The sequence below is a fragment of the Poeciliopsis prolifica genome, unplaced genomic scaffold, assembly GCF_027474105.1.
Source record: "Poeciliopsis prolifica strain line A6 unplaced genomic scaffold, Auburn_PproV2 SCAFFOLD001, whole genome shotgun sequence".
Classification (NCBI taxonomy): Eukaryota; Metazoa; Chordata; class Actinopteri; order Cyprinodontiformes; family Poeciliidae; genus Poeciliopsis; species Poeciliopsis prolifica.
This window is the reverse complement of record NW_026562376.1, coordinates 21,961,362-21,973,122: the sequence shown is the minus strand read 5'-3', so window position 1 is coordinate 21,973,122 and position 11,761 is coordinate 21,961,362. Positions and strand designations below refer to the sequence as shown.

The 11,761-nt window shown below is 41.7% G+C and overlaps 2 protein-coding genes across 7 annotated transcripts; one reads left to right on the top strand and one right to left on the bottom strand.

Annotated features, from left to right (window-relative positions):
• Nucleotides 1–5,041, top strand: skic8 (SKI8 subunit of superkiller complex). Its single transcript, XM_055040218.1, has 11 exons — nt 1–84; nt 448–490; nt 571–598; nt 825–930; nt 1,388–1,560; nt 1,727–1,875; nt 2,237–2,330; nt 3,071–3,164; nt 3,276–3,368; nt 3,522–3,600; nt 4,814–5,041. Exons 2-11 carry the CDS (start codon nt 479–481, stop codon nt 4,901–4,903), a joined length of 918 nt encoding a protein of 305 aa, XP_054896193.1. The 5' UTR covers nt 1–84; nt 448–478; the 3' UTR covers nt 4,904–5,041.
• Nucleotides 5,042–5,699: 658 nt separating this feature from the next.
• Nucleotides 5,700–11,688, bottom strand: slc25a44a (solute carrier family 25 member 44a). Of its 6 annotated transcripts, none has more exons than XR_008606617.1 (5): nt 10,654–10,960; nt 9,305–10,000; nt 9,088–9,215; nt 7,433–7,790; nt 5,700–7,320 (listed from the first exon to the last, which is right to left on the bottom strand). XR_008606617.1 is itself a non-coding variant. In XM_055040176.1 (5 exons), exons 3-5 carry the CDS (start codon nt 9,936–9,938, stop codon nt 7,599–7,601), a joined length of 954 nt encoding a protein of 317 aa, XP_054896151.1. In that variant the 5' UTR covers nt 9,939–10,000; nt 10,654–10,779; nt 10,932–10,950; the 3' UTR covers nt 5,700–7,598. The 6 variants fall into 6 exon arrangements, 5 of the variants coding, with proteins under 5 accessions (XP_054896151.1, XP_054896166.1, XP_054896177.1 ...); XM_055040176.1 differs by having other exon boundaries at nt 5,700–7,790; nt 10,654–10,779; nt 10,932–10,950; XM_055040191.1 differs by lacking the exon at nt 10,654–10,960 and adding an exon at nt 11,676–11,688 and having other exon boundaries at nt 5,700–7,790; nt 9,305–10,043.
• Between the last annotated feature and the right edge of the window lie 73 nt (nt 11,689–11,761).

Below are 11,761 nucleotides of genomic sequence, written 5' to 3'. Positions count from 1 at the left end.
TTACGTCGAATGTTGTCATGATGCAGTTTCACATGTAAATCAGTGAGGACCAAAATTTCTAGCATAAAGTGTGGAGTCTTGAAGGTAAGCGAGCGCTTCTGGTCCTCGCTATCTTTTGTGTTTACTTACAATGTCGCTCGCAGTCCGGCGCGTGCTGATGGCGTCACCGGCGTGACGCAGTTAGCCGCAATTGTGTGTGCAACACCAGCGAGCTAAAGCTACAAACACTGCGCTCCCTGTGATCTGCGGGTTTTTAATGAAAGTCTAGAAACTGGCTTCTATACTAACCCAACCAAAATAAGCAAAGCAGCTATTTAGAAATTATCTTTTCAATATCAGTTCTAAGACAGTAAGCAGCTGTGCACGTTTAAAAATAACAGGTTGTTTTTCTTTTTAACTTAAAAATGTCAATTAAAAAAACAAAACCCTGCATTATTTTGAATACAGGGTGACAAACTGCCTTCCTGGACCAAAAGCAATGAGTACCCAGGTAATGAGTTGATCACATAAACTCTTGTTCGTTGTGATGTGTAGACAGAGGTTGACTTTGGTTCTGTGCTTTGATTTCAGTACAGCATTCTGTTCAAGCAGGAACACGGTGAGTAGCATGGTCCCCATGTTTTTAGAGTCTCACATCATTTAAGGGTTTCAAATGAGAGTCCTGATGCATCTCTGTGGGACAATTTAACTTTGAATGGGAAAGCGCGTGCTGGTGATATTTGGTGCCTTTCATGGGGACAGAGTGCCAACAACTGACTGTTTTAAGCTGAGGGAGTTTGGTCCGAGCTGGGATTTCTCCTCTCATCTCCCCTGTTTGCCTTCAGCTCATGACGATGCCATCTGGACAGCAGCGTGGGGCAAAAGTGAAGCGGACGGCTCGGAAACCATCATCACCGGGTCGCTAGACGATTTGGTCAAAGTCTGGAAATGGTGTGAATCTCTCCGTCCTCTTCGGCGCTGGTGGTTTTCTTTCATTCTTTCATCCGTCCTTCCTGCTTGACTTTCTTCCACTCTTCTTTTCAGCTTCTCTGCGATCCTTTCTCCATTCTACTCTTTTGCACCTTCCCTCCCTCTTATAGTGATGTTGTCTTTACTGATCAAATTTGTCTGTTATTTTTCTGCTGGACGCCAGTACAGCTGCTGTTCTAGTTACACTTGAAAAAGACCTTAACTAATAGTTTAGGACTCCAGAATGAATGGAGCCAGCTCTGTGACATGGGTTTTGTCAAAGTTTTGCTTATTCCACATCCTCAAATGCAGCTGAAATTTCACATCCTCTCAAATTTCCCGGTAAAACAATAATCGTATCCAGGTGAAAGCCAGCTGATAAATCTAAGGCTTTGACTAGGCCTGGAAATAGCACGTATAACTCTCGGTTCTCCTGCAGGTCGGACGAGAAGCTGGAGCTGCAGTGGACCCTGGAGGGCCACCAGCTGGGCGTGGTCTCTGTAGACATCAGTCACCACGGAGCCATCGCTGCCTCCAGCTCCCTGGACGCACACATCCGCCTGTGGGACCTGGAGTCGGGGAAACAGATTAAGTCCATGGACGCCGGACCAGGTGGGAGGAGCTTATTCTTGCTTTTGTGTCTCACCTGGACTGAGATTTCTCAGTGATTTGAGAACATGATGTAACTCTCTTTTATTTCACAATGCACAAACGCAGATTTTGTTTTCCAGAGGTAAACCCTTCGTATCCTCTTATCAATTTTCTGTCGCTTTTTTAGTCGATGCATGGACAGTCGCCTTCTCTCCAGACTCTAAGTACATCGCCACAGGCAGCCATCTTGGAAAAGTGAACATCTTCGGTGTGGAAAGCGGCAAGAAGGAATATTCCCTGGACACCAGAGGAAAATTCATCCTCAGTATAGCTTACGTGAGAATCAGTCACTTGTTTTCTTTTCAGATCTGGTCTTGAGTTTTTATTTACCGTTGTGACTCCTTTTTGTTTAAGTCGCCATTTTGTTTTCACGCTTTGAAAGTATTTGTACCTTATTTTTGCTTTTTTTTTTCCCGCTCTTTTTTTTACGTTGTCAAAGTAATTTTTTCAACAAAGAAGCACGTGAACATGTGGGGTTTTCATTTTTACTCTGCTTCAAATGAGTTTGATTCCCTGAAATATTTACATGTGACAATTAAAAGCAAAAATAGGAGGAATCTGAAAGTGTCCCGAAACTTCCTCACAGCGCTTTGGCGGCCATTTTGGCTCCATTTCACATTTCCTTCTCGCTCCTCAGAGCCCCGACGGGAAGTATTTAGCCAGCGGCGCGATCGATGGGATCATCAACATCTTCGACATCGCCACCGGGAAGCTACTCCACACACTTGAAGGTCGGCTAATTTACCGATTTATATGAAGAAAAAAGACACTTTTTTTTTCAGGAATAACCCTTCGATTGAAAGCCAGGCAAATCGAGCATTTTAGTGATGATTTAGACCTTTATCTGGTTTTAAATTTTCCAGCCCTAGGATTAAGCAGGTCACATAATAGAGGCAAGAAAAAGCCCAACTTATTTCCTTTAAGGTTGTCATTTTTTAAATATAACTGAAAATAAAACATTTAACAGTTTAATTTAGATTATAATGCAACAGATTCTCAGATTCTCAGATTTTGCCATAATGTTTCACTTTTCTGCGAATGCTTTGTGATGTGTCCACCTTACGATGACCTGAAAACAGCTGGGAAATCTGGAACTTTGAGTTTAGAAAACTCTGGACTTTTGACGAAAAAATAACAAAAAAAATCTGTGTCGCGTTTGTTGTTTGAAGGTTTGAGTCTTTCTTTTTTTCTTGTCTTCCATCTTTTAAATATCACTCCAATCACTACCAATCCCCATTTGACAATTACAAAATGTACAGATAATAAGGCTACTGTGAACTGAAACATGACGTTTTGGGTCAAATATCTAAAATACAATAAAAAGAAAAATCCTTTTAAACTCTTGAAATTTGTCTGGAAAAGAGTAAAATTGTGAACTGATGAGTGTTCAGGAAGCCTGACTTGAGTCGTACCTTTAGACTTAGTACTGTCCGGTGGAGGAGTTTGATATTCTGTGTTTTCGTGTCTGCAGGTCACGCCATGCCCATCAGATCCCTCACCTTCTCCCCGGACTCCCAGCTGCTGGTCACCGCCTCTGACGACGGATATATCAAAATATACGACGTGTAAGAGGCACTTGCTGCGCATTATCGCTTTGATCAGTCGTAATTTTAGCGATTCGTCCACAAATTGCGGAAAAAGCAGCAGATTGAAGCAGTGCTTTATTTGTTCCTCAGACAACATGCCAACCTTGCCGGCACGCTGAGCGGCCACGGCTCCTGGGTTCTAAATGTGGCGTTCTCTCCGGACCACACCCACTTTGTCTCCAGGTGGAACACTAAAAGCAGCTCTTCCACACTTCTATATGTTGTTGTTGTGCTAGGATGCGAAGTGTTTTGTCCTCCAGTTCGCCACGCTTCATATCGGTGTGAATCCATTCCGCCGCCAAGACGTAAAAACCTTCTTCTTTCTGCTCCCCTCAGCTCGTCTGACAAGAGCGTGAAAGTTTGGGACTCCAGCACCAGAGCTTGCATCAACACTTTCTTCGACCACCAGGACCAGGTGAGGAATCTGACTCTTCTGGGGTTTTTTTTATATTTTATCTTTGTGTGAGAATTTGCTGATCTAGGGAAATTTTCTGTGACTGACCAACCAACGGTAGAGGATAAATATTAACACCTAGGAGTAAAATCATGCGCTACTAATCACCTTTTCTGGGAAGATCTCAATTTTTGCTTTTCGCAATAAGAAAACCATAAGAAATTTTAATTTGCACTGTTCCATTGAAGAGGTGGAGCAAGGTCATCCGCTCAGATGACCACCTCTTTTTGGCCGACAGGCCGAACATGTGCCCACGTAGACGGATCTTCATAAAAGCAAATGTCTCCATCACATCGTTTAAGAAAACACACAGGATCAGTTTCAGAAAAGTTTTCATCCACATAAACTTGCACAAATATCCCTGAGTGTTGCTTTAAACTGTAGGGGGTGAAAAGCTGAAATCCATGTCAGCTTAAAAATAATCATGACTTACTGTTAGGAATTACACAGGAGGTTCACTTTAGAACTACTTTAAATAGCATTTATCGAAGCGAGTATGTGGAAGCGTTCGCTCGTTATTTGTTGCAAACTTTAATGCGCTGGACCCTAAATTTTTCTGTTTTTCTATGTGTAGAAGCAGACTCCAATAGAGTTTTCTCAAAACTCCAGTTTGGTCAGAAATTTTAATAAACAATTGTCTTTTATTTGTTTCTGAGGAAAATACTATTAAAGGTTACTTTGCACCAGATTTATCATAAGGTAGTTTAGAGCCACACTAAAGACCAAAATTCTGTTAAAAAAAAAAAATTGTAATTATGCATTTTTCCATTTAACTGTCTCCATGTGGACTAAACCATTTAACTGCACTTGAACCAAAACATCAAATTTCTACCATGAAGCACGGGAGTGGCAGCATCATGCCGCTGGATTTTCAAAAAAAATGTTTTGGCACTTCTGTCGTGAGTCTAGAGCAGCGCTTCATCTTCCCATCTACAGCCACATCAGCAATGGTTTAGATGGAATAGTGTGCATCCGTTAAAACGGCTCAGTCAAAGCCCAAACTTCAATCTACTTGCAAATCTATTTATTTTATGTTTTTATTTTGTCTCACAAAATTCCTGCCGGCATTCATTAGAACTGAGGCTGCAGAGACGCTTGGCAGGTTTGATCTGTTCTTCTGTTGGCAGAGTTTTTTTGATTGCTGCTGTACTCGCAACATCTCTGTCGTCCCAAGGTGTGGTGCGTGAAGTACAACAGCAACGGCTCGAAGATCGTCTCGGCCGGCGACGACCGCGCCATCCACATCTACGACTGCCCATTGTGATGAAGAGCAGTCAGTAACAGCAGGAGGAGATAAAAGTTTCCATTGATACTCAGAGAGGGGGTCAGGGATAGTAAATGTGTTGCTGTTTATGCAATGGCTAAATTAGGCCAAATAATAAAAGACTTGTTTTTGGTAATATGTTTCTGTTGTGTTGCTGTTAGTTGAACCTATTATTACAGACATCCATCTACATGGCCTGGAATGCGAAGTGAGAATTAACTAATGTAAAGGTGAGCCCTGAGAGACGAACTAGACTTTGAATTGCTACTTTCCCCAAATCAACAGTTTCAGAATTGGTTTCATGCTGTAGAAAAAAGACTGTTAAACTTTTTGCTTTTATTATTTTCTGGGTTTGAATAGGTTTGGTGCCTGAAGTACCAAGCAACAGTTGTGAAAATTGCTATTTTTACTTAGTTAAGGGTTCCCAACTTTGACAAACTCTTAAATAGCTATTGTGTCACAATCGTCTTAAGGCCGTGTGCGTTCCTTTTGTGGACGTTTTGTTTTCAGTTTTTTCTTCCACTCAACTTTCCATTAATGTCCATTGTCAGCACTGACAAATGTCCTTGACGGTTTTAAAATGTTCTCATTTTCTGAGAAATATAATTTAGATCAAAATGAAATTAAATCAGTTCATGTTTAATCCATCAATAAGTTGAACCTTTTTGACTCGAACCACTAAAATAAAATGTATGATATTCCAATTTAAGATGCACGATTCCAGCAGCTTGATCTCAAGCACAAAGTGCTCCCCCTGATGGACCATCACATGTACTGCAGCCCCTGATTTATGACGTTGAAAAAAAAAATTTACACAATTTTATTCAACTGGAACTCTGGACATGTTTACGTAACGCAGCGTTTACACATTCATTTAATGTGTCACAAATACTGAGAGAGTCTTATTCACAGAAACACTGTACTCAACCTGGACAGAAGTGTCTGCAAACATTGCTCAAAAAAACAAAACAAAACACAAGATGTCCGCTGTGGGATGGCAGTGAATCTGAATACACTGTAATGTCAACTTTGAAGGCAGGTCGGTACATCAGGGAGTTGTGTGCTGGTGTGTTGCTGCCATCTTTGTTTTACAGATCCGTGGCAGCACGGTTTGAGTTGCAGTCTTCTTAAAATCATCAAATTTCTCACCAGGAGATATTTTACATACAAAAAAACCCAAAAAACACTTTAAGAGTTCAAATATAAATGTTTGGAATCGATATGAGGACCCTGGTTACCGCTGAAGTGATACAAGCGAGCTCAAATCAATGTGGTTTACTCTTTGTTGAAGTGAACACATTAAAGGCAGTGACACACAATATAATCAGTCCTAAAGGGTATTAATCTACAGAATCACACATATTAATCATGTAACAGATTTATTTTTTTTCCATAAAAAGAGTAGTACCAAGTATTCTGCAGAAAAGGCCCCTCAATAGACACTGAGATGAGGACTCCACCTTTCTCTCAGGTGGTTACCATGGCTTTTGACTTACAGGAGTTGAGGGTACCAACAGAACCACACCATCTCCAAAAGCAAAGATGAGGCCAGAGGTTCTGGAACCGGATACCTTTCTGTCCATGGACTGGCCAGACCTCGGAAAATACCTTAAAAGTCCACAAAACACTTGCGGGCCAGAGAACCAAACTCCCCGTAAAAACTCAGTTAGGGAAAGATCTGCATACATTAAAAAGTTATTTGTACAAGAGAGTACAACAGGATAAAGGCAAAATTGGTTTTTACACCACCAAAGCTATTACAGTTTCAGTAGATTTAATGCAACCTCTCTAGACCTCTCTAGATTTCAAAGTGTTGGCTATGCATATCCCCTAGGAAGCGCTACAGTTCCTCAAGGGGTGGAAAAACGAGGGTAAAAAAAGAAAACAGATGAAGTCATTCAAAATATTTCACTTCACCAAGCATATGCCAGAGACAAAATGGATAGATTTTTTTTTCAGTACATAAAGATACGGTGAATGTACTGGAAAATAAAAAGAGGAAGGAAGTGTGACCATGATTATTTAAGAGGATGCTCCACTGCCGTTGTGTTGTCTGCCAAGAGTTGCTAGCTAACCTCGCTATTAGACCTTGCCGTCATGTAAGGCCCAATGCCAGAGTTAGATGACAAGGCTGAATGAATTACGGTTATAATAAAAAAGGTAGCTCATACTTATGATCTGTGAATGACAAAGTAACCAAAACATCATAGCTTATGCAGGTAAACCCCACAAAACCAGAGAAACTTGTATGAATGGAACATCAAGTAAAACCTTTACAGAAATAATAGCAGTAAAGTAGATGGAAGGGCATTAGCTCCTTGATAAGCCAGCTACCAGACTCCGAAAACCCAAATTCTGGATTAAAACTTGAATTTTTCCATTCTGTTCTTTTCGTCCGTCACCCAGCTTCATTTTATCTACAGCAACACAAATGAGGAACAAGTACCTGTTACGCATTTCAATGTGCATCATTCACAGATAATACAGCAAATCATCAGACAGCGAGAACAATAAGGTTGTTTCATCCACCTTGCAGTTGTTAATGCTGCGTCTCATGATGAATTCTCTTTCTTCCTGCGTTTAAAGCCGCACCAATCTAAAGCACGTCAGACAGATCTGGGTCACTGCCTCTGTGCAGCTGGAGAATGATGACAGGCTGTCCTGGTCCCCCACCCCGCCTACGCCTTGTTGTCTTTCACCAGTGTCTGGTCTCAATCAGGTCGCTACGCAGGCTCAGCCTCTTCAGAGTCTCGTATCCAACCACGATGAGCACCGACGTGGGCATGGAGGAAATGATGCGGGCCGACAGCCCTTTGGTCATCACCCAGACGCCCTCCTCCGCCAGCAGCTGCTTGAACGTCTCTATGACGGATGTTCGGCCCTCCACCTTGGAGAAAGATGATGATGGTGATGCATGGTTAGCTTTTTTTTAAACTTTATGTGACATGGGGAAATAAACAACAACTTTGTACAAAAAAACTCAACAGTTTGTTACATTTTGACTGTGGTAGATTAAACGATTTGTATATTGTTATATTCAGCTAAAACTATATATAGACCATCTGCATATTTTAAGACACAATGCTCCCAAACCTTAGGTCCATTGATTAGATACTTTAAACTGTCGTTTTATGTTACTTTTGTTCTCATGGCTTCCTCCTTGCTAAACGGCCTTTTACCTCATTTCAGTGTATGAATCGTTTCTCTGCGGATAACAACTTTCGCAGACTTCAGTTTGAAACTTCACAATGTCTTTTACTTTGCTTCTGAAGTTAATATGAAGATTTAACGTTAAATCTTGTGACACAGAACCCGTCTCTGTCCTGAATGTTACGTTTCCCATGGCAAGGCTCTCTGTACAGCAATAGAGGTCAAAAGTCATTGAAACTTCTTACCACTGCGCTTTCCAGTGAAGGTTGCTTTTATGATGTTCTAAGTCCTGTTTAGATTGTTGTTTTGGGTTCATGCACCTCCATCGATTCATTGTCTACAGCCACTTTATCCTTGGAAGATTGCGGAGACAGTCCCTCTCTCTACCGGTTATGGGATGAACAGTGGCACAGTTGCTAGCATTGTTACCTTGTAGTGAGGAGGACCTTTTTTCTTTGGGTGTTTCCTCCTATGCCTTTTAAGGTCACACTGTGGTATCTCTGGTGTGTGTGTGTGTGTTGGTGCGTGATTGTTTGTCTCTGTGATCCTTTGTGACAGACTGGTGACCAGTCCAGAGTGTACCCTGCCGCTTGCCTAATTTCCTGTGGGTTCAACTACAGATTTCATTCAATGATGTGCGAATGATTTTGGTTTTGATGTTCACTCTTCATTATGAAGGTAATCAAGCAGAAAACCCCTCAAAGATGGTCAATTTATTTGTAATTGAGCTAGCCAGTCTCAAATGTCTTGAAGCACCTTCTGATATGTGGCAGAATTCATGGTGAGTTCAATGGTGACCGTTGACTGGGCAGTCATTGGCATCTCACCGGTTGTTTTTGAACATCCTGCTGTGGAATACCTGATAACAAACCCGTCTGTGACCCTACCAGGCACATACACTGCTACAATCTTTTTTCTGAAGGCCTCAGACAGCCCATGTTTGTGTTCAGCCTCAATAGCGAGGAGATCGTCAAACCAAAAGTCTCCAGAGTAAACAATGACAACCTCCTTCTAAAGGCTGCAGCTTTTCTTACCTGAACTCTTGCACGAACAACATCCATAGGGTTTGTGATGGTGGAGGCAGTTGCCGCTGCCATTGGTCCTGCCACAGCCTGCAGAATCAGGTGGGGACATCCACTTGGCGCCATTAAAGATAATTTTTCTGAAAATGCAAACGACATTATACATTGTAAGGCCAAGTCGCACAAAAAGACATGCCGACAAAACAAAACAAAGGTAGCATTGATTTACCTGAATAAAAGTGATAAAAAGGCCACCAGAGAGCACTGTTGGGGATGTATGTGAGCAGGGATGCCACGTAACCTCTATAAAATCCCCTGAAACCATCAGCTGCAAATATCTGCACCGTTATTTCCCGCGATTGTCCGAAAGTAGGTTTGCGTTTAGATGTGGCGAGCATCATTTTTGGCTTCACCTTGAAGCGGGAGTGATGTTCGCCCTGTCCTTGCATCATCAGGTGCTGGGACACCACGTCAATGGGCACGGTGATGGTCTGAGCCACCAGGGACGCCGCCCCTCCCGCCACCACGGACTTGACCGTGTTGCTGGGAGAGTAGTGGGACACGTACTTGCGCACCAGTTCGTAGGTGGTGATGTACGCCTGTCCTGACACCAGAGTGAAGGTGTTGATCATGAAGCCTCGGTAGAGGCCCCTCACGCCCTCCGTTCGCAGGATCTTGCAGAAGGCGTCAAAGGTGCCCGAGTACACGGCCTTCCCTTTCTGCACCTGCAGCCGGGTCCGGATTAGGCTGAATGGGTAGACCGTGGCCCGGGTGGTTAACGTCATAAACACACCCAAGGAGTAGAATTTCCTCTTGTCCAGGTCCTCCCATTCAATAATCTGGATGGCACCTTTCTGCTGCATGGTGCCGGTCAGGCCCTAAAGTCAAAGCGCTGCAGTCCCAAACGCTGCTGCTGCCATTATACCTGCATCAGACAGAAGCATCAGGACAACCGTGGAACACCAGACCTATATGAAGACCAGACAAACCAAAAGTAATTATTTATTCATTTCACTTTCTGCTCAAGGTCTTTCCCTCTATGGTGAAAACATTAGTCTGCTTGTGTTGGCCTGTCAATGAAAACGTTAAATGCCTGGTTTTAACGCGACTAAATGTTGAGCACTTTTAGCAAGGTACTACAAAAACACACATTCCTCTATGGATTCGAGGAGACAAAGATGTCAATGGCGTTTAATTAAATATCTGCAAGACTTCGCGCAATGGGCAAGAGAAGTAAAGCGGTATTATTACGGTGTTTGTAAACCCGGAACTGACATGGCTTGTGAAACTCACTTGTTAAGAGTCAGTTGGGTCTGTGAGGGGAACAGAGACCACAGGAGGGGAAGTTTAAGCACATATTCAGCTGCTGACACGATAATACCCATCAACTATACGAGCAGCATTTAAACGTTTGATCAGTTAGTCAATAACTTCGTGCTGTTTTGTTGCAAAGAGGAAGCACGTGCAAGTCACAGCGTGTACTGCGTTCGAGCGGCTGTAGCAACAACAAACTGCCAGGGGGCTTTCCTGTCGAAGAAACTGCAATAAATGTCACCCAAACACACCGACTGAACGTACCCGAATAGTCACAAAGCTCACCGTCCTCGGCCACTATCGGTTGGGTATCGAAGTTGTTTATTTACACTCGAACGGCCTGCACTGCTGCAACATAATGGAGGGTCATGTCTTCCGTCCATTACCGCTCTGAACAAACACGGTCAGAGGTAAAAGGTCAACGGTCTAAGCTTTATCAAGACGTCGACAAATCGTTATCTACTATAAAATTAATTAAAAAAGAAAATGGAAAACAGGTTTGAAAAGCATTCTGCTCCGATTTATAGGCCTGAAATATTTACTTTGCCAGTCGTTTGTGTAATTGAAGGAAGATGATGCATTGATGATCGGGTAGAAATTCTAATAAAGTGCATTACAATCTGCATTACAGATTTTGACCAATGAAAACCAATAGGTAGTAGGGTAAAAATAAGCAAAATCATATATAAAGGTTTATACATACATGTAAAATTTTGTTGAATAATAAGAAGAAACACAAGTATTTCTTTCGTCAGTTACACAAACATTCTTCGAACCAACAGTCCGAAGTGCATTGAAAGCAACACAGTTGACGTCACATGACGCTTTTTTAAAGTCACAGTGCTGTTTGTGATCGCTTCAAGCCTTTTCTGACATGATGCGATTGGAAGCTCATATTTGTGGCTTGGCTTTATTATGACTTAGTTGTCCGTAATTATTTAGCGATATTTTTTATAGTTTTCACTTATGAACCTTGCAGTTATAATTTATGCTAATTTTCTACTTAATAATTATGGTATAGATAAATTATGATTATAAAAATACATAATAATAACAACAACACACTATCTCATTATTATCAGATACTATGCAAATACTACGAGACACCCTTTCAAAATTTTGACTTAGCTTTCATAGTTATGCATCTCATGATAATGTTAAAGATAATTAGAGATAGAGACTATACCTCATTATTATGACTGAGGAACTGGTAATCCTATTGTGAGATAGTATTTTGTCATTACCTATTAATAATATTGATAATGAAATAGTATCTCTACTCTCACCTGTAACAAATCCTGTTGTATCTCTTAAAAACATGGATTTTTTTTATCCAAATAGTTTCTAAAAACTGTTTTTTGATGTTTATTCT